Source organism: Salvelinus namaycush, chromosome 27 (genome assembly GCF_016432855.1).
Source record: "Salvelinus namaycush isolate Seneca chromosome 27, SaNama_1.0, whole genome shotgun sequence".
NCBI lineage: Eukaryota > Metazoa > Chordata > Actinopteri > Salmoniformes > Salmonidae > Salvelinus > Salvelinus namaycush.
Genome location: NC_052333.1, coordinates 25,437,288 through 25,463,621, shown reverse-complemented (window position 1 = coordinate 25,463,621; position 26,334 = coordinate 25,437,288). Strand labels below are relative to the sequence as shown.

The 26,334-nt window shown below is 42.2% G+C and overlaps 1 protein-coding gene across 1 annotated transcript in view; it reads left to right on the top strand.

Annotated features, from left to right (window-relative positions):
• LOC120022303 (mucin-5AC-like) overlaps positions 1-26,334 on the top strand; it is a 186,201-nt gene that overhangs the window by 5,801 nt on the left and 154,066 nt on the right. Inside the window, exons 4-10 of the mRNA XM_038966203.1 lie at positions 16-152; positions 580-915; positions 1,357-1,557; positions 1,906-2,088; positions 2,290-2,856; positions 2,983-3,158; positions 3,561-4,260. Of these exons, the coding sequence (XP_038822131.1) occupies positions 16-152; positions 580-915; positions 1,357-1,557; positions 1,906-2,088; positions 2,290-2,856; positions 2,983-3,158; positions 3,561-4,260 (2,300 nt within the window). The remainder of the gene's footprint in view (positions 1-15; positions 153-579; positions 916-1,356; positions 1,558-1,905; positions 2,089-2,289; positions 2,857-2,982; positions 3,159-3,560; positions 4,261-26,334) is intronic.

The window sequence follows — 26,334 nt, the reverse complement described above, 5'->3', positions numbered from 1 at the left end:
CCACTACAACTGCAGCAAATACTACGACATCCACAACACATACTACGACAACCACAACTGTAGCTCCTACGACAACCAAAACTGCAGCTCCAACTACAACAACTGTAGCTCCTACGACCACAACTACACCACCTACTTCAACAACCGCTGCAGTGTCTGCTAAAATAACTACAACTGACGCTGCTACAACAACATCTGTAGGTGGTATAACCACTAAAACTGCAGCACCCACTTCAACAACTACAACTGAAGCTCCTACAATAACCACAACTTCAGCGCCTACTACGACAACTACAACACCTACAACACTTACTACGACAACCACAACACCTACTACGACAACCACAACTGTAGCTCCTACGACAACCGCAACTGCTGCTCCAACGGCAACAACTGTAGCTCCTATGACCACTACAACTGCAGCACCTACTTCAACAACCACTGCAGCTCTTACAACCACGACACCAGCAGCACCTACTTCGACAACTACACATGCAGTTCCTACAACAACTGAAGCACCTACGATAACCACAACACCTACTACGACCATTACAACAGCAGCACCTATAACAACTGTAGCTTCTACAACGACTACTAAAAATCCTACTACCACTACAACTGCAGGAACTACTACGACATCCACAACACCTACTACGACATCCACAACTGCAGCTCCTACGACAACCACAACTGCAGCTCCAACTACAACAACTGTAGCTCCTACGACCACCACAACTGCAGCACCTACAACTACAACTGTTGCTCCTACGACAACATCTGTAGCTCCTACGACCACTACAACTGCAGCACCTACTTCAACAACCACTGCAGCTCTTACAACCACTACACCAGCAGCACCTACTATGACAACTACAACTGCAGTTCCTACAACAACAACAACTGAAGCTCCTACGATAACCACAACACCTACTACGACTATTACAACAGCAGCACCTATAACAACTGTTGCTTCTACGACAACAACGATATATCCTACTACCACTACAACTGCAGCAACTACTTTGACAATCACTACAGCTCCAACTACAACAACTGTAGCTCCTACGACCACTACAACTGCAGAACATACTTCAACAACCACTGCAATTCCTACTTCAACAACCACTGCAGCTCCTACTTCAACAACCACTACAGCTCCTTCTTCAACAACCATTGCAGCTCCTACTTCAACAACCACTGCAGCTCTTAATGCAACAACCACTGCAGTTCCTACTTCAACAACCACTGCATCTCCTACTTCAACAACCACTACAGCTCCTTCTTCAACAACCATTGCAGCTCCTACTTCAACAACCACTGCAGCTCTTACTGCAACAACCACTGCAGTTCCTACTTCAACAACCACTGCAGCTCCTACTTCAACAACCATTGCAGCTCCTACTTCAACAAACACTGCAGCTCCTACTTCAACAACCACTGCAGCTCCTACTTCAACAACCACTGCAGCTCATACAACCACTACAACAGCAGCACCTACTAAAACAAATACAAATGCAGCTCCTATGACAACCACAACTGCAGCTCCCATTACAACACGTTTAGATCCTACAACCACTACAACAGAAGCACCTACAACGACAACTGAAGCTCCTACGACAACCACAACAACAGAAACACCTACAACAACAACTGTAGTTTCTACGACAACAAATATATCCCCAACAACTACAACGTCAGCAGCTACTTCGACAATCACTTCAGCTCCTACTACAACAACTGTAGCTCTTACAACCACTACGACTGCAGCACATACTACAACTAAAGCTCCTACGATAACCACAATTGCAGCACCTATTATAACAATTACAACCGAAGCTCCTAATGCAACAACCACTGCAGCATCTACTACAACAACTGTTGGTCCTACGATAACCACAACTGCAGCACATACTACGACAACTACAACTGAAGCTGCTACGACAACCACAACTGCAGCACCTACTACGACAACTACAACACCTACTACGACAACTACAACACCTACTACGACAACCACTACCACAACCACAACTGTAGCTCCTACGACCACTACAACTGCAGCACCTACTTCAACAACCACTGCAGCTCTTACAACCACGACACCAGCAGCATCTGCTTCGACAACTACACATGCAGTTCCTACAACAACTGAAGCACCTACGATAACCACAACACCTACTACGACCATTACAACAGCAGCACCTATAACAACTGTAGCTTCTACGACGACAACTCTCTATCCTACTACCACTACAACTGCAGGAACTACTACGACATCCACAACACCTACTACGACATCCACAACTGTAACTCCTACGACAACCACAGCTGCAGCTCCAACTACAACAACTGTAGCTCCTACGACCACCACAACTGCAGCACCTACAACAACAACTGTAGCTCCTACGACCACAACTACACCACCTACTTCGACAAACGCTGCAGCATCTGCTAAAATTACTACAACTGACGCTCCTACAACATCATATGTAGCTCCTATAACCACTAAAACTGCAGCACCTACTTCAACAACTACAACTGAAGCTCCTACAATAACCACAACTGCAGCACCTACTACGACAACTACAACCGAAGCTGCTATGACAACCACAACTTCAGCGCCTACTACAACAACTACAACACCTACTACGACAACTACAACACATACTACGACAACCACAACACCTACTACGACAACCACAACTATAGCTCCTACGACAACCACAACTGCTGCTCCAACGACAACAACTGTAGCTCCTACGACAACCACAACTGCTGCTCCAACGACAACAACTGTAGCTCCTACGATCACTACAACCGCAGCACCTACTTCAACAACCACTGCAGCTCTTACAACCACGACACCAGCAGCATCTACTTCGACAACTACACATGCAGTTCCTACAACAACTGAAGCACCTACGATAACCACAACACCTACTACGACCATTACAACAGCAGCACCTATAACAACTGTAGCTTCTACGACGACAACTCTCTATCCTACTACCACTACAACTGCAGCAACTACTACGACATCCACAACACCTACTACGACATCCACAACTGTAACTCCTACGACAACCACAACTGCTGCTCCAACGACAACAACTGTAGCTCCTACGACAACCACAGCTGCAGCTCCAACTACACCAACTGTAGCTCCTACGACCACCACAACTGCAGCACCTACAACGACAACTGTAGCTCCTACGACCACAACTACACCAGCTACTTCGACAACCGCTGCAGCATCTTCTAAAATAACTACAACTGTTGCTCCTACGACAACATCTGTAGCTCCTACGACCACTACAACTGCAGCACCTACTTCAACAACCACTGCAGCTCTTACAACCACTACACCAGCAGCACCTACTTCGACATCTACAAATGCAGTTCCTACAACAACGACAACTGACACTCCTACGATAACTACAACACCTACTACGACCATTACAACAGCAGCACATATAACAACTGTAGCTTCTACGACAACAACTATTTATCCTACTACCACTACAACAACTACTTTGACAATCACTACAGCTCCAACTACAACATCTGTAGCTCCTACGACCACTACAACTGCAGAACCTACTTCAACAACCACTGCATCTCCTACTTCAACAACCACTGCAGCTCCTATAACCACTACAACAGAAGCACCAACTACGACCACTACAAATGCAGCTCCTACGACAACCACAACTGATACTCCTACTACAACTTTAGATACTACGACCACTACAACAGCAGCACCTACAACGACAACTGTAGCTCCTACGACAACCACAACAGCAGCACCTACAAAAACAATTGTAGCTTCTACGACAACAAATTTATCCCCAACCACTACAACGTCAGCAGCTACTGCGAAAATCACTTCAACTCCTACTACAACAACTGTAGCTCTTACAACCACTACGACTGCAGCACATACTACAACTACAACTAAAGCTCCTACGATAACCACAACTGCAGCACCTACTACGACAACTACAACTGTAGCACCTACAACGACAACTGTAGCTCCTACGACCACTACAACTACACCATCTACTTCGACAATCGCTGCTAAAGCTGCTATAATAACTACAACTGAAGCTCCAACGACAACATCTGTAGCTCCTATGACCACTACAACTGCAACACCTACTTCAACAACCACTGCGGCACCTGTTACGACAATTACAACCGAAGCTCCTACAACAACCACAACTGCAGCACCAACTACAACTGCAGCACCTACTACGGCAAGTACATCTGCAGCACTTACTACAACAATTACAACTGCAGCTCCAACTACAACAACTGTAGCTCCTACGACCACCACAACTACACGTCCAACTACAACAACTGTAGCTCCTACGACCACCACAACTACACCACCTACTTCGACAATCAATGCAGCACCTGCTATAATAACTACAACTGAAGTTCATACGACAACATCTGTAGCTCCTGTGACCACTACAACTGCAGCACCTACTTCAACAACCACTGCAGCTCTTACAACCACTACCCCAGAAGCACCTACTACGACAACTACAAATGCAATTCCTATGACAACCACAACTGCAGCTCCTACAACAACAACTTTAGATCCTACGACCACAACAACAGAAGCACCTACAATGACAACTGAAGCTCCCACGATAACCACAACACCTACTCCGACCATTACAACAGCAGCACCTATAACAACAACTGTAGCTCCTATGATCATCACAACTTCAACAACCACTGCAGCACCTGCTACAATAACTACAACTGCAGCTCTTACAACAACCGCAGCTGCAGCTAAAGCTACAACCATAACTGCACCTCCTACTATAACATTTGTAGCTCTTATGACCACTACAACAGCCGCACCTACAATGACAACTGTTGCTGCTACGGCAACTGTAGCGCCTACGACCACTACATCTACCATACCTACAACAACAACAACTAAAGCTCTTACTCCAATAACTGTAGCTCCTTCAACCAGCACCACAACAGCTGCTACGACAATCAATTCAGCTCTTACTACAACAACCATTGGTCCTACCACCCCTACAACTGCAGCATCTACTACGACAACAACTGCAGCTCTTACGAAAACCACAATTGCAGCTCCTATGATAACTACAGCTCCTACAATTGCAACTGCAGCTCCTACAACTGCAGCTCCTACAACTGCAACTGCAGCTCCTACAACTGCAACTGCAGCTTCTACAACTGCAGCTCCTACAACTGCAGCTCCTACAACTGCAGCTCCTACAACTGCAACTGCAGCTCCGAAGACTGCAGCTCCGACAACTGCAGCTCCTACAACTGCAGCTCCTACAACTGCAGCTGATAATGCTGCTGTAATTACAACAGCTGTAGCTCCTACAACCACTACCATGGCAGCTCCTTCAAGAACCACAACTCCAGCTCCTTCGACAACCACAACAAAAGCTGCTACAACAACTACAAATGTAGCTGCTACGACCACCACAACAGCAGCACCCACAACGACAACTGTAGAAGCAACCACACCACCTCCTACTCTGTTGCTGACCACTCCTTTCAATACCACAAGTGGAGGTTTTCCTGGCTGGGCTCTGGCCATTATCATCCCTTGTGGCATCGCTATCATTTTGGTACCTCTGTGGATCCTGCTATGTGTACGTATAGGCTTGTGTTCACCTGTGTACTGTGTATACTGTTTACATATTTATTCAAAAAATATGCTAAATCTCTGCAATGATTTAATTTTACATACTTCTCCATCTTGTTTTGCAGTGCATTTTATGTGGCGGATGTGCAGCTATAAGGAGACGCTGGCACAGACGCAGATCTTACAATGTACAGTACACCAGAAGAAACGGTCTCTTCTTAGGTGACAACGCTAACATCTGTGGCCAATTGTAATCACAAGAACAGCCAATCATCTATATTTGCTAATCACGGCACTTTAATGCATGGAAAATCACTTGACTACACAGCATTGCATCTGAGAAGATCAAGTGAAAATTAATAATAGGCTTAAAAGGCGACATGTTTTTTGTGCAATGTACTACTTTTTATATTATGCATCTGAATGTTAATCAAAGTTACAGCTGAGCTGAACAAAGTATGTTTATATATTTATTAGTCATGTCATTTGTGGTTTCAAGCTGTGCTGTCCACTGACTAAAACGGTTATCATTTATTTATTTAATGTATAATAAGCTTCATTCCAATATTTATTTTTTGTTTGTTATTTCCTCTCTTGATTAACTATGAACTAATTTATTTTAAACTGCAATACAGTACATGTTTCTTCAACTTATAGTTTGACAATTGTAATGAAAATACAAACCAGTATTATTTTATGAAAAGGTTTGACTAAAGGGTGATTATAGACAGCATATCTACACATCAAAAGTAGTCAAAATTGTCCGACCTGGCACCTTAATCTATGCAAACCTTATTAAAGATGCAGTTCAGTCAAAAAACGTGATTTTCTTGTGTTTTGTATTCAGTGCCCTCAGAATGTATTCACACCCCTTGACTTAAATAAAAAAAATGTTAAATGGTGTTACAGCCTGAATTTGAAATTGATTAAATTGAGATTTTGAGACAATGGGCTACACACAATATCCCATACTGTCAAAGTGGTATTATGTTTTAGAATTTTTTACAAATAATTGTAAAAGTAAATAAGTATTCAACCCCTTTGTAATGGCAAGCTTACATACGTTCACATAACAAGTCACACAATAAGTTGCATGGACACACTGTGTTCAAAATAGTATTTAACATAATTTTGGAATTACTTCCTCATCTCTGTACAACCACAAACACCAGGGAGGTTTTCCAATGCCTCGCAAAGAAGGGTACCTATTGGTAGATGGGTTAAAGAAAACAAACAGACATTGAATAGCCCTTTAAGCATGGTAAATTATGAATTACACTTTATATGGTGTATCAATGCACCCAGTCACTACCAAGATACTGCCGTCCTTCCTAACTCAGTTGCTACAGTGGAAGGAAACCGCTCAGGAATTTCACCATGAGGCCAATGGTGACTGTAAAACAGTTACAAAGCTTATTGGCTGGGATAGGAGAAAACTTAGGGTGGACCAACAACATTGCAGTTATTCCACAATAATAACTAAACTGACAGAGTGAAAAGAAGGATGCCTGTAGAAAATGTAGCAAAGCAATTAACTTTTTGTCCTAAAAACAAGGTGTTATGTTTGGGGCAAATCCAATACAACACATTACGCCAAGGACTTGGGAGTTTTTCAGGATAAAACATAAATGGAATGGAGCTAAGCACAGGTAAAATCTTAGAGGAAAACCTGGTTCAGTCTGCTTTCCACCACACATTGGGAAATTAATTCACCTTATAACAGGACAATAACCGAAACCACAAGGCCAAATCTACACTATCTCTTGGTGTCTTTCACACATACATAAACATATACATATGTATTTCAACACAGCAAAAAAAGAAACGTCCTTTTTTCAGAACCCTGTCTTTCAAAGATATTTTGTAAAAATCCAAATAACTTCACAGATCTTCATTGATAAGGGTTTAAACACTGTTTCCCATGCTTGTTCAATGAAGCATAAACAATTAATGAACATACAGCTGTGGAACGGTCGTTACGACACTAACAGCTTACAGACGGTAGGCAATTAAGGTCACAGTTATGAAAACGTAGGACACTAAAGAGGCCTTTCTACTGACTCTGAAAAACACAAAAAGAGAGATGCCCAAGGTCCCTGCTCATCTGCGTGAATGTGCCTTAGGTATGCTGCAAGGAGGCATGAGGACTGCAGATGTGGCCAGGGCAATAAATTGCATTGTCCGTAATGTGAGATGCCTAAGACAGAGCTACAGGGAGACAGGACGGACAGCTGATCGTCCTCGCAGTGGCTGACTACGTGTAACAACGCCTGCACAAGATCGGTACATCCGAACATCACACCTGCGGGACAGGTACAGGATGGCAACAACAACTGCCCAAGTTACACCAGGAACGCACAATCCCTCCATCAGTGCTCAGACTGTCCGCAATAGGCTGAGAGAGGCTGGACTGAGGGCTTGTAGACCAGTTGTAAGGCAGGTCCTCACCAGACATCACCGGCAACAACGTTGCCTATGGGTACAAACCCACCGTCGCTGGACCAGACAGGACTGGCAAAAAATGCTCTTCACTGACGACTTGCGGTTTTGTCTCAACAGGGTGATGGTCGGATTCGTGTTTATTGTCGAAGGAATGAGCGTTACACTGAGGCCTGTACTCTGGAGAGGGATCGATTTGGAGGTGGAGGGTCCGTCATGGTCTGGAGTGGTGTGTCACAGCATCATCGGACTGAGCTTGTTGTCACTGCAGGCAATCTCAACGCTGTGTGTTACAGGGAAGACGTTCTCCTCCCTCATGTGGTACCCTTCCTGCAGGCTCATACTGACATGACCCTCCAGCATGACAATGCCACCAGCCATACTGCTCGTTCTGTGCATGATTTCCTGCAAGACAGGAATGTCAGTATTCTGCCATGGTCAGCGAAGAGCCCGGATCTCAATCCCATTGAGCACGTCTGGGACCTGTTGGATTAGAGGGTGAGGGCTAGGGCCATTCCCCCCAGAAATGTCCGGGAACTTGCAGGTGCCTTGGTGGAAGAGTGGGGTAACATCTCACAGCATGAATTGGCAAATCTGGTGCAGTCTATGAGGAGGAGATGCACTGCAGTACTTAATGCAGCTGGTGGCCACACCAGATACTGACTGTTATTTTTGATTTTGACCCCCCTTTGTTCAGGGACACATTATTCAATTTCTGTTAGTCACATGTCTGTGGAACTTGTTCAGTTTATGTCTCAGTTGTTGAATCTTGTTATGTTCATAGAAATATTTACACATGTTAAGTTTGCTGAAAATAAACGCAGTTGACAGTGAGAGGACATTTCTTTTTTACTACGTTTATATAGATGGGCAAAAGAACACAGACACTGGAAAGAGGAACTCTGCCTAGGTCAGCATCCCGGAGTCGCCTCTTCACTGTTGACGTTGAGACTATATACAGTTGAAGTTGGAAGTTTACATACACAGCCAAATAGTCGTGGCCAAAAGTTTTGAGAATGACACAATTATTATTTTTCACAAAGTCTGCTGCCTCAGTTTGTATGTTGGCAATTTGCATATACTCCAGAATGTTATGAAGAGTGATCAGATGAATTGCAATTAATTGCAAAGTCCCACTTTGCCATGCAAATGAACTGAATTCCCCCCCAAAACATTCCACTCCATTTCAGCCCTGCCACAAAAGGACCAGCTGACATCATGTCAGTGATTTTCTCGTTAACACATGTGTGAGTGTTGACGAGGACAAGGCTGGAGATCACTCTGTCATGCTGATTGAGTTCAAATAACAGACTGGAAGCTTCAAAAGGAGGGAGGTGCTTGGAATCATTGTTCTTCCTCTGTTAACCATGGTTACCTGCAAGGAAACATGTGCCGTCATCATTGCTTTGCACAAAAAGGGCTTCACAGTCAAGGATATTGCTGCCAGTAAGATTTCACCTAAATCAACTATTTATCGGATCATCAAGAACTTCAAGGAGAGCGGTTCAATTGTTGTGAAGAAGGCTTCAGGGCGCCCAAGAAAGTCCAGCAAGCGCCAGAACGTCTCCTCAAGTTGATTCAACTGCGGGATCGGGGCACCACCAGTACAGAGCTTGCTCAGGAATGGCAGCAGGCAGGTGTGCGTGCATCTGCACGCACAGTGAGGCGAAGACTTTTGGAGGATGGCCTGGTGTCAAGAAGGGCAGCAAAGAAGCCACTTCTCTCCAGGAAAAACATCAGAGAAAAACTGTTATACTGCAAAAGGTACAGGGATTGGACTGCTGAGGACTGGGGTAAAGTCATTTTCTCTGACGAAACCCCTTTCCGATTGTTTGGGGAATCCGGAAAAAAGCTTGTCCGGAGAAGACAAGGTGAGCGCTACCATCAGTCCTGTGTCATGCCAACAGTAAAGCATCCTGAGATCATCCATGTGTGGGGTTGCTTCTCAGCCAAGGGAGTGGGCTCACTCACAATTTTGCTTAAGACCACAGCTATGAATAAAGAATGGTATCAACACATCCTCCGAGAGCAACTTCTCCCAATCATCCAGGAACAGTTGAGATCTTCTGTTGAATCTGACAATTAATCTTGATGGTTGTAAAGTCGTCTCAAATAAAACTGTGAAGGACCTCGGCGTTACTCTGGACCCTGATCTCTCTTTTGACAAACATATCAAGACTGTTTCAAGGACAGCTTTTTTCCATCTACGTAACATTGCAAAAATCAGAAACTTTCTGTCCAAAAATGATGCAGAAAAATTAATCCATGCTTTTGTTACTTCTAGGTTAGACTACTGCAATGCTCTACTTTCCGGCTACCCGGATAAAGCACTCAATAAATTGCTAAATACGGCTGCTAGAATCCTGACTAGAACCAACATTTTTTATCATATTATTCCAGTGCTAGCCTCCCTACACTGGCTTCCTGTTAAGGCAAGGGCTGATTTCAAGGTTTTACTGCTAACCTACAAAGCATTACATAGGCTTGCTCCTACCTATCTTTCCGATTTGGTCCTGCCGTACATACCTACACGTACGCTACGGTCACAAGACGTAGGCCTCCTAATTATCCCTAGAATTTCTAAGCGAACAGCTGGAGGCAGGGCTTTCTCCTATAGATCTCCATTTTTATGGAATGGTCTGCCTACCCATGTGAGAGAAGCAGACTCGGTCTCAACTTTTAAGTCTTTACTGAAGACTCATCTCTTCAGTGGGTCATATGATTGAGTGTAGTCTGGCCCAGGAGTGTGAAGGTGAACGGAAAGGCTCTGGAGCAACGAACCACCCTTCTTGTCTCTGCCTGGCCGGTTCCCCTCTCTCCACTGGGATTCTCTGCCTCTAACCCTTTTACAGGGGCTGAGTCACTGGCTTACTGGTGACTCACTGGTGTAAGCCAGTGCCCATCTTAATATTAAATTTTTATTGGCCAGTTTGAGATATGGCTTTTACTTTGCAAATCTGCCTAGAAGGCCAGCATCCCGGAGTCGCCTCTTCACTGTTCACGTTGAGACTGGTGTTTTGCGGGTACTATTTATTGAAGCTGCCAGTTGAGGACTTGTGAGGCGTCTTTGTCTTACTAGACACTCTAATGTACTTGTCCTCTTGCTCAGTTGTGCACCGGGGCCTTCCACTCCTCTTTCTATTCTGGTTAGAGCCAGTTTACGCTGTGCTGTGAAGGGAGTAGTACACAGTGTTGTACGAGATCTTCAGTTTCTTGGCAGTTTCTCGCATGGAATGGCCTTCATTTCGCAGAACAAGAATAGACTGACGAGTTTCGGAATATAGTTCTTTGTTTCTGGCTATTTTGAGCCTGTAATCGAACCCACAAATGCTGACGCTCCAGATACTCAACTAGTCTAAAGAAGGCCAGTTAAATTGTTTTTTTAATAGCACAACAGTTTTCAACTTTTAGCCTTTTAACATTATAAACTTGATTTAGCTAACACAACGTGCCATTGGAACACAGGAGTTATGGGTTCTGTTAATGGGCCTCCGTAGTTATTCCATAAAATGTTTTGCCATTTACAGCTACAATAGTCATTTACAAAATGAACAGTGTCTACACTGTATTTCCGATCAATTCTATGTTATTTTAATGGACAAAAAATGTATAATCTATTGAACGGTACTGTACATATTACCTCAACTAACCGGTGTACCCCCCTGTATATAGTCTCTCTATTGTTATTTTAATGCTGCTCCTTAATTATTTGTTACTTTTATTTCTTATTCATATTTTTTTTGAAACTGCATTGTTGGTTAGGGGCTCGTAAGTAAGCATTTCACTGTAAGGTGTACATGTATTCGGGGCATGTGACCAATAAAATTAGATTAATCAGATTAATTTTTTTACTTGAAGATAAAAAAAATTTAGACAGCATTTGATGAGAATCTGTTGCGCCATGTCTTAACGATGGTTCCATTACAACTTTCAGAAATGAACAATTATACATACAAATTATAATGAAAATGCAGTATGAAATATTGATCAACACCAAAACCCATTGTCACATACAGGACGACTTCGGCTTGGGCTTGAGACTGTGTCATCTCGCTCTATACAGACTGGTTGCTTCGGCAATGTACCAATACTCCAGTTTAACATGTGTGTAGATGTTTCTGCCTCAGTTGAGACAAAGAGGACAAGTCGGAAATGGGAAACACGTCACCGGTAACCTCGCTGCCGGATCCACTTCTTGCCCTAGCTAAACATGAGCAGAATTCCTGCCTGCATTTTGAACCCTGCCTACCCAAACTCTTGATTTGTTGAGAGTTATCTGTCTGAAGAGGATCCTCCCCTAAAATATTTTTTTACCCATTTCGAATTGTCAGAGAGCAGCCGACATCCTCCCCAGACCTTCTGCCGTTACCTAGCTTACGTTGCCTGACGACTCACGCTGAATTAATTTCTACTGCTCTATCGATTGCTACATACATTCTACATTCAGTCTCAACCTGCTATCCTAGAAGTCGTTTGTGTGACTTCAAATCAATCAGTGGCATGGTACAAAACAAACTCATCAGCGATTGGATGGTCTTTAACAAATCTAACCAATCAGAGGCTCAAAGTTGATAACGTCATCATTTAGACCGGCACTGGCCCAACCCATTGGCCAATCAGAACGGTCAGAATGTGTTTGCGTTCTAAAAATCATCAGGGAGGGAAGCAAATTCAGACTCATAGAGAAGAAACTTCAGTTGGCCGGAAAGATGTGGATGGGTAACCAGGCAATAGCTTACGATGCTACAAGGTCTAGGATATCCGAGACTATGACATCTCAGGTTTTGTTGAATGTGAAATGTCATATTACCACAATGATATTGTTTCCCTGCACTGTTTCTGTGAATAGGTTGCGCAATATGAGCCTTACAAACTATTTCTGTCACACCCTAAAAAATTACAGCCTAAAAAAACTAACATGTTCTCTTCGTCTAGCAAGTATAACCAGAATTGCACACACTTTACATCCACGGCAACGTTCCTTAACAGCCAAGAAGGCTCTGATTTGAACAACTTGACAGGTTGAGTCAGCCATCCCTCTCAGGGAGCATGTAGATGTTCAGAAGTGATACATGATGCTGGTTAGAAACAAGTTGCACAAAATCATTTGTTTTTAGATCAACTATTGTATTGATCACTTTTGGGCATAGTGCCCAGCTAAAGGGCACAATCTTCAAAAGCTACTGCTCCATTTTTGCAACCCATTATTACGTCTGTGTTACGACTCTCGTCGAAAGGAGTGGACCAAAGCGCAGCGTGGAAAGTGTTCATGATATTTATTTTCAAAAAACACTCAAACAAAATAACCAAAGTGAAAACGAAAGCGCACAGTTCTGTCAGGTACAGACACGAAACAGAAAACAAGATCCCACAAAACCCAAAAGGACAATGACAACTTATGTATGATCGCCAATCAGAGACAACGATAGACAGCTGCCTCTGATTGGGAAACACACATGGCAAAAAACAAAGAAATAGAAAACATAGACTTTCCCACCCGAGTCACATCCTGACCTAACCAAACATAGAAAATAATAAGGAACTCTAAGGTCAGGGCGTGACAGTCTGGGTTATAATAATGATAATAATAACAACATTTCTTTTGTAGAGCACATTTCCCAAGCTCAATGAACATAAGGTGTAAAACAAAAACAGCATCAATACATCAAAAAGTAGAAACAACTATCACAATACATAAAAAATGACCTACTAATGCAAAACATAGACTTTAATCAAATATTAAAAGCTAGCCTGAATGGGTGGGACTTTAGTTGTTTTTTAAAGGAGGAAATGTAAGCTGCCTCCTTGACATGTACAGCTAGAGTGTTCTAGAGCTGATGTGAGGAGGTTCTGTCACTCATGCAGTGCAGGGTTGTGGCTGGTATGACCAGGCTGTTTGAGCCTGATGATCGTAGGTTGCGTGCTGGTGAATAGTTCTCTAGAAGTTGGCATATATATTTAGGTGCATCACCCTTGAGGGCCTGAAACGTGAGCAGAATAATCTTGAATTTTATCCTATATTGAACAGGCATCCATGGGAGGTTGAATAAAACAGGGGTGATGTGTTGTTTTTTTGGGTGGTGTGTGAGAATATTCTGGCAGCTGCATTCTGGATAATCGGAGTTGAGACAGGAGCCTTACTGAGAATCCTGTCAGCAGTGCATTGCAGTAGTCAAGATCAAATCAAATTTTATTAGTCACATGCTCCGAAAAGGACAGGTGTAGACCTTACAGTGAAACGCTTACTTACGAGCCCCTAACCAACAATGCAGTTTCAAAAAAATATGTAAAGAATAAGAGATAAGTAACAAGTAATTAAAGAGCAGCAGTAAAATAACAATAGCGAGAAAATCTACAGGGGGGTACCGATACAGTGTCAATGTCAAATCAAATCAAAGTTTATTTGTCATGTGCACCGAATACAACAGGTGTAGACCTTACAGTGAAATGCTTACTTACAGGCTCTAACCAATAGTGCGAAAAAAAGGTATGCGTGTGTATGTGTGAGTCGGTAAGTAAATAAATAAAACAACAGTAAAAAGACATTTGAAAATAAGAGTAGCAAGGCTATATACAGACACCGGTTAGTCAGGCTTATTGAGGTAGTATGTACATGTAGGTATGGTTAAAGTGACTATGCATATATGATGAACAGAGAGTAGCAGTAGCGTAATGTGCGGGGTCACCGGTTAGTTGAGGTAGTATGTACATGTAGGTAGAGTTAAAGTGACTATGCATAGATGACAACAGAGAGTAGCAGGGCTGTAAAGGGGAGGGGGGTAATGCAAATAGTCTGGGTAGCCATTTGACTAGATGTTTAGGAGTCTTATGGCTTGGGGGTAGAAGCGGTGTAGAAGCTTCTTGGACCTCCGGTACCGCTTGCAGTGCAGTAGCAGAGAGAACAGTCTATGACTAGGGTGTCTGGAGTGCCTTCCTCTGACACCACCTGGTATAGAGGTCCTGGATGGCAGGAAGCTTGGCCCCATGATGTACTGATGTACTGGGCCGTTCGCACTACCCTCTGTAGTGCCTTGCGGTCGAAGGCCAAGCATTTGCCATACCAGGCAGTATGCAACCAGTCAGGATGCTCTCGATGGTGCAGCTGTAGAATCTTTAGAGGATCTCAGGACCCATGCCAAATCTTTTCAGTCTCCTGAGGGGGAAAAGGTTTTGTCGTTCCCTCTTCACGACTGTCTTGGTGTGCTGGGACCATGTTAGTTTGTTGGTGATGTGGACACCAAGGAACTTGAAGCTCTCAACCTGCTTCACTGCAGCCTCGTCGATGAGAATGGGTGCGTGCTCAGTCCTCTTCTTCCTGTAGTCCACAATCATCTCCTTTGACTTGATCACGTTGAGGGAGAGGTTGTTGTCCTGGCACCACACGGCCAGGTCTCTGACCTCCTCCCTATAGGCTGACTCATTGTTTTTGGTGATCAGGCCTACCACTGTTGCGTCATCGGCAAATTAAATGATTGTGTTGGAGTCGTGCCTGGCCGTGCAGTCATGAGTGAAAAGGGAGCACAGGAGGGGACTGAGCACGCACCCCTGAAGGGCTGAGGATCAGCGTGGCAGATGTGTTATTACCTACCCTTACCACCTGGGGGCAGCCCGTCAGGAAGTCCAGGATCCAGTTGCAGAGGGAGGTGTTTAGTCCCAGGGTCCTTTGCTTATTGATGAGCTTTGAGGGCACTATGGTGTTGAACGCTGAGCTTTAGTCAATGAATAACATTCTCACATAGGTGTTCCTTTTGTCCAGGTGGGAAAGGGCAGTGTGGAGTGCAATAGAGATGTCATCATCTGTGGATCTGTTTGGGCGGTATGCAAATTGGAGTGGGTCTTGGGTTTCTGGGATAATGGTGTGGCTACGGACATGATGGCTACGGACATGAGTGCTACGGGTCTGTAGTCATTTAGGCAGGTTGCCTTTGTTTTCTTGGGCACAGGGACTATGGTGGTCTGCTTGAAACATGTTGGTATTACAGACACAACAGTAGTGGGCTTGATTACCAACAACGATGAGACGAGGGCACTCGGAGTGTGGTGTCAGGAAAACAACCTCTCACTCAACGTCAACAAAACAAAGGAGATGATCGTGGACTTCAGGAAACAGCAGAGGGAGAACCCCCCTATCCACATCGAAGGGACAGCAGTGGAGAAGGTGGAAAGTTTTGAGAGCCACTGCTTGTTCACACCGCTACCATCCAGAAGGCAAGGTCAGTACAGGTGCATCAAAGCTGGGACCAAGAGACTGAAGAATCGCTTCTATCTCATGGCCATCAGACTGCTAAACAGCAATCACTAACTCAGAGAGGCTGCTGCCAACATTGAGACCCAATCACTAAACCCTTTAATAAATGAATCACTAGTCACTTTAAACAATGCCACTTTAAATAATGCCACTCTAATAATGTTTACATACCTTACATTACTCATATCATAAGTATATACTGTATTCTATACCATCTATTGCACCTTGCCTATGCCACTCGGCCATCGCTCATCCATATATTTATATGTACATATTCTCATTCACCCTTTTTAGATTTGTGTATTAGGTAGTTGTTGGGGAATTGTTCAATTACTTGTTAGATATTACTGCACTGTCGGAACTAGAAGCACAAGCATTTCGCTACACTCGCATTCACATCTGCTAACCATGTGTATGTGACCAATAATATTTGATTTGATTTGGCTTAAGGTTAACAGTCTGGTTAAGTTTATGGTAAAAGTGGAAATTAAATTGTAAAAAAGTGGAAGCAAAATTAAATCTTATTAAAATCTGTTCATATACATTTGTTGACAAGCAAGCACATAGATATGGTAATTTTCTAATTTTCATAAATTCTTAGAATGTTTGGGAATTAAGTATACTAAGGCATTTGTGAAAATGTTCTGGCAATATAGTGGGAAAGCGGCCGTGCGTTTGGACAATTAATAGACCCTGCAGTAAATAACACTTAATAAAAACATCTGTCTTTTCAAGGAACAGAGTCTATGCAGACCGGTGTGCCATAGCCAATCAGAGCTACAGTAAGCATTTATGCAAACAAGCCATTTGCCACACAGGCCTGCCATCATTCACTTTGAACTGGACTGTGTGTTTACAGGCAGTTGCAACAGCGTGACTTTAGATCAAAAGCCACAAAACAAACCTGAATGGATTTCTGCAAATACGTCAATACCATGGGAGTTCTCTTACATTTGAACTTTACAATCAAACAACCATGAAAAGCCAAGCTCTATCTCCCTGAGTTATGCACATCAACAACAAGATCAACAACTAATGCTAGCCAGAGCAAGATGAGCTAAAATCTAACTCAGGAACATTAGATAAATCTTCTTAAACTTTTTCAGCAAGTTGGCTGTCAAAATTGCACTACACAATGGGGAATTGTAGCCTACTTGTCCTTCTGCAGCTTTCCTTGTCCCAACCAAGCACCCAAGCCAACTGGCTAAAGTTGGCTAGCTTGCTATCTAGCTACTTCCAGACACAAATGAAAGAACACCTCACTGACCATTTCACTTGCCCTAGCAGAGCTGGTTAGGCTGTTTACATGTTATCTAGAGCATTCGTGACAGACTATTTCTTTTTTGCATACGTTTATTGACACCGGTCATATTCAGCGAATGTTGCGCGTTTGGCACACAGAGTGCTCTAAAATCGGAGTAGATAGCCAGAGTGAATTTGCGAAAGCAAGAGATATGCTAACTGTATAACACAGTCATTCAAGTTCTTGCTGGCTAACCAAATGACACCTGCATCTCTAGCTGTGTACAGCCACCGAAAAACGATATTAGGGAAAAGTTGACAACCATATTTTGGGAACTGCTAGTGGCATTGTTTATTTAACTAGGCAAGTCAGTTAAGAACAAATTCTTATTTACAATGACGGCCTACACAGGCCAAACCCTTGATGACGCTGGGCCAATTGTGCGCCACGCTTTGGGACTCCAAATCACAGCTGGTGTTATACAGCCTGGATTCAAACCAGGGTGTCTGTATTGACCCCTCAAGCACTGAGATGCAGTGCCTTAGACTGCTGCGTCACTTGGGAGCCGAAGTTTAAAGTTAGCCTAGGTTATTACCCCCTAAACATAGACAGGATCCACACTGAAAATATGCTAAAACATTCGTTTGATAAAGACAAAGAGCGTATTTTCATCAGAATCATTAATCCCACTGTAGAATTGTTAACCATTTGCAAAATTCCAAGGAACAGGCAAGCTAAATTGAACGTCTGTATATCGAAAAGACACATTTTGGTTTGTAACCCTGAAAAATGTCTCTTTCAAGTTGCCAAATTGAGCCCCGTTTCAAATGATCACTCTTTGAGAATAACTGTTCAAGAAGCGAGATGCGAATCACTTCACACTGTTCTGTTCTATTTTATTCCCTTATATTACATTATATTTTCACTATAAAATCAATGTCTTGACTGTTATAAGGGCTCCAGAAATAAGTGTGTCTTGTCTGCTAAATTAACAAAACAAGGCTATGAGTTTGCACAGCCATAGCAAGCAAGCGCCACACTGCTGAGGTTACCTTTTTGTTCCAGGATATAACCAGTTGATATTACAGTTTCAATAAATTAATCTTCAATGGTACTTGTTTTTTATTGAATGAATATATAGCACCAGTCAAAAGTTTGGACACACCTACTCATTTTTTACTATTTTCTACATTGTAGAATAATAGTGAAGACATCCAAACTATGAAATAACACATATGGAATCATGTAGTAACCCCCCAAAAAGAGTTAAACAAATCAAATATATTTTAGATTCTTCAAAGTAGTGACACTGACCTATTGGGTCAATTATCAACAGGACACTCAATACTAGTGGTTGTAGACTACTACAGCAGATATTATAAATATGATATCATGCAATCTACTACCGCAGAAAAGGTGATTGATAGTCTGGAGCCCATTTTCAGTCGTCATGGTCTACCATTAACAATCCGATCTGATTGTGGCCCACAGTAAATATCATCCCAGTTCCAGAACTTCTGCCAGGAAAATGGGTTACAGCATGTAAAGACGCCGCCAAAATGAGCACATGCAAATGGTAAAGAGGAGCGGCAAAATACCTCCCTCTTGAAACGGATTCGCATTGCACAAGCTGAGGGGCTGGACTGGAAGCGGGAGCTACGCAAGTACGTGACAGTTTATAGATCCATTGATCACTCTATCACGGGCAGGAGCCCAGCTGAGCTCCTTTTCAAAAGGAAAATGAGGGGAAAGCTTCCAGATATAGCTACACCATAGAGTGACCTGGAGACACGGGACTATGATGCCGAGCAGAAAGGGAAATCCAAGATCTATGCAGACAACCGTCGCAGAGCCAAACACTGACGTGGACGTCGGAGATCATGTTCACAACCATTTTCAACAAGATACCACACACTGTGATCAATAAATAGGGAAACAGTGGTTGTACAATCACCATCTGGAGCCAGGTATTCAAGGAATACAACATTTGTGAAGAGGTATATAATTGAGGATCCGAATCCACAATCAAAGGACAACACACGGCTGAAAGAGACTGTGCAACACAGTCCTAATCTGAGATAGTACATAGAATCCAAACCAGAGACCATCTGTGAGGGATCACCACAAAGACCACAGATACCCAAGCCAGTCAGGCCTCACAGACAAAATAAACTGCCACAGAAGTTAACAGATTTTGCCATTAAATAATTATCCTGTAGGGAAAGGGGTAAAGAAAACCAGTATAATCTGAAAAATGACAAATATAAAAGGGACTAATGGGAAGACTCTGAATGTTTGAGTTATGTTGTGAAAAAAAGGTGCAGAATGTTTTGTAAAAAAAAGATAAGGAAAGTCCATTAGGAGAACAGAATAATAAGACATTGAACAGATTTCAGTTGTTTATTGGTAACATAAAGGTTGCTATACAGATAAAGAATATGTGCTGTTGTGTATGTCAGGATGACATTGAAGTTCATATCCAAGTAAAGGGGGGATGTTGTGTATTGATGTGACGTACTGACATAGGACGTCACTACGTCAGTAAAGGAATGTGAAGGGATTACACAGACAGTGATGGAGTAAAGACATGTTGAAGTTTACCTCTGAGTCTGGTTGATTTAATTCAGCATAATATCTTAACTTAACACAAGTTGTAAGTTTAAGACTGAACAAGTGCCACTTTAACTCAGTCTCCTGAAAGGTTTATGTGAAGAAATGGTGCATGTACTAAGACCGCCTCGATCAGTCTGACAAAACAGAATATTTCATTATTGTAGTCATATTTTGTCTCTACAGCAAGAGGGCGCCAAATAATCAGGGTCTAGTTAGTTATTGTTCAACATACAGTGAGTTTCAAAAGTATTGGGACAGTGACAAATGTCTTATTGTTTTGGCTCTCTACTCCAGCACCTTGGATTTGAAATGATACAATGACTATGAGGTTAAAGTGTCAGCTATAATTGAGGGTATTTTCATCCATATCGGGTGAACCGTTTACAAAATTACAGCCCTTTTTGTACATAGTCCCCTATTTTATGGGACCAAAAGTATTGGGACAAATTCACAGTAACACTTCCTTTAAGGGGTCCTTATTACAGAGTATCTACATGTGTAATTACACTAACAAGCGTTGTAGCGACTCATAGTTACAATGTAATAACAACATCTACCTGGTAGTAATTGCGGTCTGTAATTACAGAAGTGTATCAACGAATGCTTGTTACCATGCTTGTTACAAATGGGCAGTGTTCCACTAAATTCACCAACTTAGTGTTTTGCTTTTTCCCAGCTGCATCCGATTCAACTGTGACAAAGGTTTGGATAGCTTGTGGATTCGCTGGTTGTCTGAGAGATTATAGCCTATGCTCAATAGGCTCTGATTACTTAACCATGAATGTGAACTGTTCAAAATATATCTCCAGTCAACGTTGTTGCTAGCACTTGCCTCAAAAATAAAGCGTACCATCTGGGTTAACTTGGTTGAGTTTATGGGGAAAAAATGTATGAGTGTCATCCCAGATGAGGAAAAGACACTTTTTTAAAGCACATGTAATGTTTGCCTAAGTAGAATGTTCTACACAGGATTTAGCTAGTAAGAATTATAGTACATTACCTGTCCTGGCAACCTGTCCCTAATTTTGAAGCTTCTGGAAGTGTGATCCAAGTGGGAGAATAAACACAACAGTACACAATAGAGCACATGTAATATTTGCATAAGTATAATGTGATCACTAGTTGTTTCACAGGATGTGGCTAGTTATAATGAGGTTTATCTTGAGGGGCACTTACTTGTAATTATAGTGTCCCAATAGTCATTGGTGGAAAAAGTAGCCAATTGTCATACAGTACTTGAGTAAAAGTAAAGATACCTTAATAGAAAATGACTGTAAAAGGGTAAAGTAAAAGGGTAAAGTCACCCAGTAAAATACTCCTTGAGTAAAAGTCTGAAAGTATTTGGTTTTAAATATACTTAAGTATCAAAAGTAAAAGTATGAATAATTCAAATTCCTTATATTAAGCAAACCAGACGGTAAAAATAACAAATATAAAAATATTTTGGATAGCCAATGGCATAATCCAACACTCAGACATCATTTACAAGCAAATCATTTGTGTTTAGTTAGTCCGTTAGGTCGAAGACAGTAGGGATGACCAGGGACGTTCTCTTGATAAGTGTGTGAATTGGACTATTTTCCTGTCCTGCTAAGCATTCAAAATGTAAGAGAGAAAATCTCAGCCATTTTCACGCACTGAGCGACGGTGCGTCCAAAATGTGCAGGTTTTGTCACACAACACAATGCCACAGATGTCTCAAGTTTTGAGGAAGCTTGCAATTGGCATGCTGACTGCCTAGAATGTCCGCCAGAGAATTTACCAATGTCATTTTAGAGAATTTGGCAGTACGTTCAACCAGGCTCACAACTACAGACCACATGTAACCACGCCAGCCCAGGACCTCTACATCCGGTTTCTTCACATGCGGGATCGTCTGATACCAGCCATCCGGACAGATGATGAAACTGTGGGTTAGCACAACCAAAGAATTTCTGCTCAAACTGTCAGAATGTCACGTTCCTGACCTGTTTTCCTTTTTTCTTGTATTTACTTAGTTGGTCAGGGCGTGAGTTGGGTGGGTTGTCTATGTGTGTTTTTCTATGTTGGGGTTTTGTGTTCGGCCTGGTATGATTCTCAATCAGAGGCAGCTGTAGATCGTTTGTCCCTGATTGAGAATCATACTAAGGCAGCCGGGGTTTCACGTGTGTTTTGTGGGTGGTTGTATCGCGTGTCTGCATTCGTGCCACACGGGACTGTTTGTAGGTTGTTTATGTTATTTTTGTTTCGTGTTCAGTTTCGAGTCATTAAAATATCATGGACACAATCACTCCGCGTATTGGTCTGATCCTTCTCGCCTCTCCTCCTCGTCCGAGGAGGAGGATTACGACGACCGTTACACAGAAAACCGTCTCATGGAAGCTCATCTACTCCTCATCGTCCTCACAAGGGTCTTGACCTGACTGCAGTTCGACGTCGTAACCGACTTCAGAGGGCAAATGCTCACCTTCAATGGCCACTGGCACCCTGGAGAAGTGTACTCTTCACAGATGAATCCCGGTTTCAACTGTACAGGGCAGATGGCAGACAGCGTCCATGGCGTCGTGTGGGTGAGGGTTTGCTGATGTCAACTTTGTGAACAGATTGCCCCATGGTGGCAGGGGGGTTATGCTATGGGCAGGCAAAAGATAAACGGAAAACAAACACAATTGCATTTGGAAATTTGAATGCACAGAGATACCGTGACGAGATCCTGAGGCCCATTATCTTGCCATTCATCCGCCGCCATCACCTCAAGTTTCAGCATGATAGTACACGGCCCCAATGTCCCAAGGATCTGTACACAATTGCTAGAAGTGGAACATTTCCCAGTTCTTCCATGGCCTGCATTACTCACCAGACATGTCAGTCATTGAGCATGTTTGGGATGCTCTGGATCGACATGTATGACATCGTGCTCCAGTTCCTGCCAATATCCAGCAACTTCACACTGCCATTGAAGAGGAGTGGGACAACATTCCAAAATCAACAGCCTATGCGAAGGAGTTGTGTCACGCTGCATGAGGCACATGGTTGTCACACCAGATACTGACTGGTTTCTGATCCACAACCCTACCTTTTTTTTAAGGTATCGGTGACCAACAGATGCATATCTGTATTTTCCAGTCATATGAAATCCATAGATTAGAGCCTAATGAATTTATTTCAATTGACTGATGTCCTTACATGAACTATAACTCGTAAAATCTTTGAAATAGTTGCATGTTGAGTTTATCTTTTTTTCTGTGTAGTTACCATAGCACATTCTACAGAAAACATTTTCCATACAATCTGTTGAGTTTTGTTTGGATTAGGTAGCATTCTAGCTAGCTGACAAGATATTTAAATTACCTAACCTAATGCTGGCATATAGCTATGTTATGGTTCCTAATCCCTAGCTAATTAGCTAGCTAGCTGGGCTCACGTTTGTGTGAAGCTATCCACAATTACGATTAGCCACAACAGTATAATTAAGGTTCACCATTCATAATTATAGTCCCCCATTGAAAGTGATGGAATACCAGCATGTTAACGTTAGCTAGCTATGTGTTTTTAACAGACACTATGAGTACCATTAGTTTATTTTAAATTTTTACGAACAGAGTGGACTCCCTCTGCAAACGTTTTTTAAAAATGGCAATGTTTAGAAAGAGTGCAAGGTCGAATAAAGTTATTGCACACGTGCACTTCACAGACTAGGCGTTCCCTAATGTAAATATGCAGATACATTGCTAGAATGTGCCAACAGGAATCTTGCAAGCACATGCTTGGCTCTGCCCACCTCTTGCTTGTTTTGTCCACTCGAATCACTAGCTTCACATTGCAAACAACTGGGTGGTCTATCTTGGGTTAGTTATACAAATCTTTGGTGTTAACATGCACTTTTATAGCTAGCTGGATAACACAATAACTATCCAGGTAGCTAGCTAGACCTAGCTAGCTGTAGGCCTAAACTATAGAAACCATGAAGATGATAACTAGTATAGGGTAACGTAGTCTTTAACGCTACATTTTCAAATGTTTTCAAACCTCCCCCTAATGTTGAGAGATTAGCATTTTTGGGGGGTATGATATTAGTTAAATAGCCAATCATGGATTGGCAAATCTATTGGCAAATCTATTGTTTAGTTTTGTTTTAATTAAATATAGCCATTGATTCTTAACACTTCTATATTAATATGAGTGCTATCATGATTACGGATAATCCTGAATGAATCGTGTGAATAATGATAAGTGAGAAAGTTACAGATGCTTAAATATCATACCCCCAAGACATGCTAACCTCACCATTACAATAACGGGGGTGAGGGGGGGGGGGGGGGGGTTAGAAACATTTTCTATTCTTATTTAGAATAAAAGTTACTCCAAAATGACACAATACAGTATTTACCATGAATTTCTATTGGGCACAAAATAATCTAAAACAAAACCAAAACAAACAGCAAATGCTTCCAACAAATGTTTTGAGTAACAAGCTTGATGTAGACATTGCGTGTGTCACGCTCGTTGTTGGAATGAATGGAACAAGGCGCAGCATACTTAGAGTTCACCATATTTTTATAAATATGAAACTCACCCAAAAACAATACAGAAGAAAACGAAACGTGACGTTCTGGGCTGCTCACAGGCAGCTACACAAAAACAAGATCCCACAAAAACAGGTGGGAAAAGGCTGCCTAAATATGATCCCCAATCAGCGACAACGATAGACAGCTGCCTCTGATTGGGAACCATACCAGGCCAACAAAGAAATAGAAAACATAGATTGCCCACCCTAGTCACACCCTGACTTAACCTAATAGAGAATTAAAAGGATCTCTAAGGTCAGGGCGTGACAGCGTGCAATGAATATGGGACCAAATACTTAACTTTTTACTACTTTAATACAGATATAAGTGAATTTGTCCCAATACTTTTGGTTCCCTAAAAAGGGGTGGACTATGTACAAAAAGTGCTGTAATTTTTAATCGGATCATCCAATATGGACAAAAAAACACCTTCAAATTAAAGCTGCCCTAACCTCACAGTCATTGTATCATTTCATATCCAAAGTGTTGGATTACAGAGCCAAAACAACAAAATTGTCACTGTCCCAATACTTTTGGAGATCACTGTATAGGCCCAGGCCAAAAACATAGAAAATGCATTCTTACATGTCTGAATTGATGAAAATTAGCATTAAAAGTTTTCAAAGTTTCATCATGTACCATTATGTAGAGTGTAGCGCTTGCAATGTCACGGTTGTTGGTTTGGTTCCTACTGGAGTGAGCCACACAAAAATACATGCATGCTCTACTGTATGTTGCTTTTGATAAAATAATCTACTAAATAATATTATAAACTATGCACTAATACCATCTTCCATGTCATTCAAACAAAAACAAGGAGGATGTTCCTTGTTGTGGATGTAGAGGTATGTTCAATAGAGCAGATTCTAAAATCAAATCAAATCAAGTTTATTTTATATAGCCCTTCGTACATCAGCTAATATCTCGAAGTGCTGTACAGAAACCCAGCCTAAAACCCCAAACAGCAAGCAATGCAGGTGTAGAAGCACGGAAAAGAAAAAAAGAAACTCAAACACATTTCAACGTCATACGAGACGTCAGGGAGACGTCAGGGAGTGATACAACTCTTTAAAAAAACATGCCATCTTATGATATGTCATCGAATGACAAACCAGACCCGTGTTTAATCAACCATGATTTCTTAGGGTGTGGTTAGTCACAGAACAGTGTAGTTACTGGTGGACGACATCGCCTAAGACAACAATAAATCATCATAAACCTGAAATCACAGTTCAAACATGCAAATAGGGTTAAGTGTAAGAGTAAGTTGTACACTTCACATCTGATAAATATAAGTTGTTACCATTGGGTCAATGCAAATCGTTAGTTGGGATATGTGATAAATCACTGATCAAAACACTGACACGGGAAGCAACTTGCCAACATGCTCTGACTGGGGATTTTGCCCAATAAGTTCTCTAAACTGAATACATTTCTACCAGTACATGTGTTAGTTTAGTTTACTATAGCAAGTAGCCATTGTATTAACAGGATGGAGTTCTATGGAAATAATCCACTTCACAGAGGTGTAACGGAACGCATCAGAACAATAATGTTAGTGTGATCCCCGTTTAAACCAAAGAAATTCACTATTCTT